Below are 5,657 nucleotides of genomic sequence, written 5' to 3'. Positions count from 1 at the left end.
GTCCCCGCCCCCTCCTGTATTTATTTATATAGGGTGATGGCTCATATATATATATATATACAGGTTCTCTTGATCTCGGAGTCACGGGAGACCTCCCACCTCTTCCCATGGATGTTGGCTTCATGTGGGTGGTGTGTGAAATCTGCGGAGACGTCTTTTAGTCTTTTATTAGTCGCCCTATAAAAACATTGTCCCGTGTAATCTCGTCTCACACCCCAGCCAGGTGTGTCATCCCTATAGCGTGTCATTTTTTTCCTCTTTGATCCCACACGTGTGTTCTATTGCTCATGTCAGAGCTGTAACATGATGTCTGTAGAAATAAGCGTTCATTTGTTTTTTTTGCATTGATGCCTGCAGAGCATTGCAGCCACGATGGGTGGATGGTGGGTGCAATGCTCTGGCTCCCGCAGACTCCTGCTCCTGTCCAGGTCCATTGTTCAGTACATTCAGTAACATGGACAGGAGGAGGAATGAATGGACTTCAAAGTCTGCTGACATCACGGCACTAATATTCCGATGAGAACTACAAGTCCCTCTGTTGCGGTGGCTGATGGGGGCTTGTAGTCTCTCCATTCAGATCAAAGGATCTGGGAATGGATTATGAGGCTGTGTGTGGGAAAGGGGGACGGGCCAGGGGCAAGCAGTGGGGTGGTGTGGGAAAGGGGGGGCAGTGGGGTGGGAGGGTGGTGTGGGAAAGGGGGGTCAGAGGCAAGCAGTGGGGTGAGGCTGTGACACACTGCAGCCCCCGATTGAACAACTCGGCACCTTTGAGTTCACGGACGCCTTCCCTCCCACACGCTCCGTTCCAAAGCAGCCAATGGCCAATTGGAATATACTTTGCACTTGACACATATCGCTGTTGTTCATGTGAATCCGTCCTTCATGTGCAGAGCGACACGACCCTGTGATCCTCATTGAGCAAGGAATGGTCTTAGACAGTTTTTGTTACGCCACATCAGCCAATCTAATCAGCAGCTTTGGCTCTTTCCATCGAAATCCCCTGCCCGGCCGGGACTCAAAGGCCGCATGGGGGGTGTGGGAGTTCTAGACACAGCAGATCGTTATTAAACATGGCCGCCCCATAATGAATGTATTATTAATGACGCTGTAACACTACATCAGTCACGGGACACATGGTGCGTTACTGGTAAACTGCTGCCTGCCCGGTGACTGCTTATCCATATATTACGAATAGAGGTCAGAGGTGGGCAACCTCGACACTCCAGCTGTTGTTGAACTACAGGTACCATGAGGCACTGTAAGACCCTGGCTGTCATAGGCATGACTCCCTGATAACGTGGCATGATGTGATTTGTAGTTTCGCCACAGCTGCAGTGCTGAGGTTGCCTACCCCTGCTGTAGGTTCTGTGCTTTTAGATCTGATCTTCACCCAGGACTCTGCGGTTGACTTATCAGTGTCTGTCTCTACAGGGGGGATACTTTCCTGAACACGTGAAGTCTATGTCCAGCCTGCGATGGCTGAAACTGAACAGGACCGGGCTGTGCTACCTGCCGGAGGAGCTCTCATCCCTGCACAAGCTGGTAAGTTATGATTTATGTCCCTAAAATACCTTTTTTGCAGTAAAAATGCTGTTTCCTGCCCTCTCTCGGTGCTCTGTGCTGGCAGAGCTGAGTAATGGCCACGCCCCTCAGCACAAGGGTTTTCACAAAGACTTATATGACAGAGAAGGGGGCGTGTCTGACTAGGTCTGTTATAGGTTTTTTCCCACATGCTATAATTTACATTCCTTAAAATACATTTTTCGCAGTAAAAATGCTGTTTCCTGCCCTCTCTCGGTGCTCTGTGCTGGCAGAGCTGAGTAATAGCCACGCTCCTCAGCACAAGTGTCCTCACACAGACTTGTATGGCAGAGAAGGGGGTGTGTCGGACCAGATCTGTTATATCATCATCGTTTTCCCCCCACACTCTATGATTTTGTATTCTTTAAAATACCTTTTTGATAGTACAAATGTTTCCTGCGCCTCTCTCCAGTGCTCTGTACTGGCAGAGCTGAGTAATAGCCACGCCCCTCATCAGAAGTGTCCTTACACAGACTTGTATGTCAGAGAAGGGGGCGTGTCTGACCGGGTCTGTTACGTTACTGAGTGCTCTGGGTCTAAGCCTAGTGTCTATTCAACTGTTCATCATATTTAGACCCCGCACTGCCCCTGTATCAGGAAATGGGGGCGGTGACTACAATGGCTGACTATACTTCGGTGACCTCAGTTGGGGGTGTAGAGATGTTTGGTAATTGATTTTCGGTCTCTTTCAGGAGCACCTGTCGGTGAGTCACAACAACCTGACTACGCTGCACGGCGAGCTGTCCTCCCTGCCCTGCCTTAGGGTGAGTATACATAACCCTGTATGGGGGAGTGACTCGGGTCAGATGCTTCACACTTCCAGAGTCCAGGATCCTTTTCTAGAGCAAAGCATCATGGACTCTGGAAGGAAGGGCGATGCACCTAATTGGTCGCTGCACCGCCACTCATTACCTCAGCTCAGTTTTAGTTTGCTACCTATTCAGCACTGGGAAAAAGTCGTTGTTTTTGTTAAAGAAACGGCCGCCGCCTGCTGCTGCTGTATATATGCGTTGCTGTTTATTTCTGGGACATGCTCAACCAGCACCCCTGGAACTGTGACCGGGCGGTCACCAACAGCTCACGGCCTACTAATTACAGCGTCTCTGTGCAGCCAATCACAGTGAATGCACGAACGGGAGCCCACTTAAAGGGCCGGCTCTGACTGTCAGCAAGGGGATAAAGGGTATCTATGGTCAAAAACTAAAAATAAATCTGTATTTCTATGGTGACTCTCTACGTTCTCTCCCGCTCCTAATTACCAGATCCATCTAGAACAGTGGTTCTCAACCTTTCTAGGGCCGGGACCCCTTGGTATCATTTCCCAAGTTGTGGTGACCCCCAACTGTAAAATTTAGGGATGCACCAATACTAGTATCTGTGTGGGCTCTCAGGAGGCTATGCGGGCTCTCAGGTGGCTAGTGGGACTCTCTGGTGGCGCCCAGTGCGGGCTCTCTGGTGCCCAGTACGGGTTCTGTTGTGATCTAGCACTCACCTCCCCTCACTCCTGCCTGCTCCCCTCTCTCTGATCCTCTCCGGTCGCTGCTGCTGCAGCGCCATCTAGGAGAACTGACACAGCCGCGATAGGAGGAGGCTGAGGAGCCTCTTACCTAGAGCAGCACAAGGCATGTGGGGACCCCCTCAACTGTGGGTTGCGACCCACAGGTTGACAACCACTGATCTAGAACTTTGTAAACTTATTGAAAATGCCGCTAGGAGGGACTGACACCATTTCACTCACTTCCTGGTGTCACCGCTCTCACAGAGCCTACCTTCTGAACTACAACGCAACGTCTGAACGATGTAACATTATCATTGCTTGCTGGAAGCAGTGCATGATGGGAGATGGAGTCTTGAGAAATGGAGATTGCATCACATCAAGCAGCAGGGAAAGAGACGCAAAGCACACTGGGAATCCAGGAAGTTGTTGAGCAATGTAACATGATGGAAGCAATGCATGATGGGAGATGGAGTCTTGAGAAATGGAGATTGCATCACATCAAGCAGCAGGGAAAGAGACGCAAAGCACACTGGGAATCCAGGAAGTTGGTGAAAGTGATGGGCATATTCCAGCCGTGGTTTCTCATACTAGAGCGGGGGTTGTATGTTGAATGAGCCCAGGCTTCCATCAGGTGACTGTGAGCTGAAATTGGCAAAGCGCCCTTTAACCCTTCCAGTGCTGGAGAGTGTAGACAGTTGTTGCCGGTTTGGTGTTATGACAGCTGCGTGGGAATGTTATTTCTGTGGTCGCTCTGTGACATTCAGGGAAGGGTGACGGGTCCCGTTGTACTCCTCACTCTTCTTTTGGGGATTAACGAAGCGGCCCGTCATGCAAAGGGGAGAATTGTCTCCTGCCCGCAGCAACCAATCCAGATGGAGTATGTGGGTTCTGCTGTTACTGATGGGTTTCTAATAGGCTTTGTCTTTTGTGGAATAGATATTTGGGGATTATAAGCGATTGTGACGCAGCTTGTCCTTATCAATGTGCAAAACGAACACTAAGGAAGTGAATACTCAGTAAGAGTCTGCGGATAACATAAAGGTCAACTGAACCCTCCATGCTCATTGCTGTATTGTAGTCACACAAGCAGCGGGCCGGCTCTCCACGTTCCAATGTGCCTTCCCTGCACGCTGCTCCAGTCAACCATTCTCTAGCTTCCTGAGCGGCCTTGTTTATTGGGGCAGTTGGACCCCCGGAGACCCAGGCCCGCTGCTTGTGTACGAGAACAGCCGTGCAACTCTCCAAGGTGCTGCCAGCGCATAGGATTTTACAGCATACCTCGGGGGGGGGAAAAAACCTCCCTTTGTAGTGGGGCTGCCCCCTTCTTTGCTCGTTTTCGTTTAGGGCATCTGGTAGCTGATCCCCGCTCCCACAGGCTACAAGACCGGCACCCGCAGCCTCTTCCTCTCTGCTCTGGTGGTCAGCGGCTTGCTGACATCATCGTGTACAACGCAGGACCCATGTTCCTGCATTATAGATGAGGACGCTGAGGGGCAGACCACAAGCCTGAGCGTAGGAGGGACGAGGTGAGTGCTGACTGCCGAGGGAGCGGGGATCAGGTAAGTGAAGCTGCTTTACTAGATACCCTAGAGCAGGGGTAGCAACCTCGGCACTCCAGCTGTTGTGGAACTATAAATCCCATGAGGCATTGACATCCACATGCATAATTCCCAGAGGCATGATAGGAGTTGTAATTTTAGCACAGCTGGAGTGCCAAGGTTGCCTAACACTAAATGAGCATTAAACCCTTACAGTGCAGGGGCAGACTCACTTCAGGGGAGGGGTTTTTTTGCTCCCCTCTCCTACCCCAAGGAATTAAAACAGCAGCACTCTTATTACTCTGTATGCAGCCTGACTCTGTCACTGTGTTAAAAGGGTTCAATAGGGATTAAATCCCCGAAATGTACCCAACAGCATTTAGGTCCCTTTCTGTCACTCCGTCTGCTCACAGCCGGGAGGGGGAAAAAAAATCCAGTACTTCAAAATATGAAGGCGCATGTGACTCACTTCATGTGACAGCGTCTGGACCAATCAGCACTGTTCAATGGAGCAGGTGGTAGGTCCACACCATTGTGTAAGCTATAACTCCAGCAAATCGTAGCCATGGCTTCCCTTCCCTCCCGGTGTCTGAACGGAGCAGTGTGGGAAGGAAAAGAAGGGGGCAATATGTTGCTAAATTAATTTCTTTCTTTGCCCTGCATAAGAAACGTACAGGTTCACTTTCAGACTATGTTCTTTCTGCAGTCATTATATACATGTTCCTCTCCCCATCTTCTTGTCCCCAGGCCATCGTAGCTCGAGCCAACAGTTTGAAGAATTCTGGGATCCCTGATGACATCTTCCAGCTGGATGACCTGTCAGTACTGGTATGTGCCATGGCATACTATGTGGGTATTGCTGCGTATGTGTATGTGTGTATATATCTATATAGATCTATAGATGATTTCAACAAACATTACACCCTCCCCACACATCCCTACACAAAGTTTTTACCTGCAGTCTTCTAGCTGGTCCAGTGCCGTCAAGTCAACCTCCTTTTCTTCTTGGGGGCATTCGTCCAGGGTTGAGCAGCACTTCT

The 5,657-nt window shown here is 50.2% G+C and overlaps 1 protein-coding gene across 2 annotated transcripts in view; it reads left to right on the top strand.

Annotated features, from left to right (window-relative positions):
• FLII (FLII, actin remodeling protein) overlaps nt 1-5,657 on the top strand; it is a 30,174-nt gene that overhangs the window by 4,532 nt on the left and 19,985 nt on the right. For both annotated transcript variants that reach the window (XM_018569313.1, XM_018569312.1), the window contains exons 2-4: nt 1,432-1,542; nt 2,274-2,345; nt 5,365-5,445. In XM_018569313.1, the coding sequence (XP_018424815.1) occupies nt 1,432-1,542; nt 2,274-2,345; nt 5,365-5,445 (264 nt within the window). The remainder of the gene's footprint in view (nt 1-1,431; nt 1,543-2,273; nt 2,346-5,364; nt 5,446-5,657) is intronic.

Source organism: Nanorana parkeri, unplaced genomic scaffold, assembly GCF_000935625.1.
Source record: "Nanorana parkeri isolate BGI_ZX_2015 unplaced genomic scaffold, ASM93562v1 scaffold1320, whole genome shotgun sequence".
NCBI classification, from domain to species: Eukaryota; Metazoa; Chordata; class Amphibia; order Anura; family Dicroglossidae; genus Nanorana; species Nanorana parkeri.
This window is presented reverse-complemented; position numbering and strand designations above follow the sequence as displayed.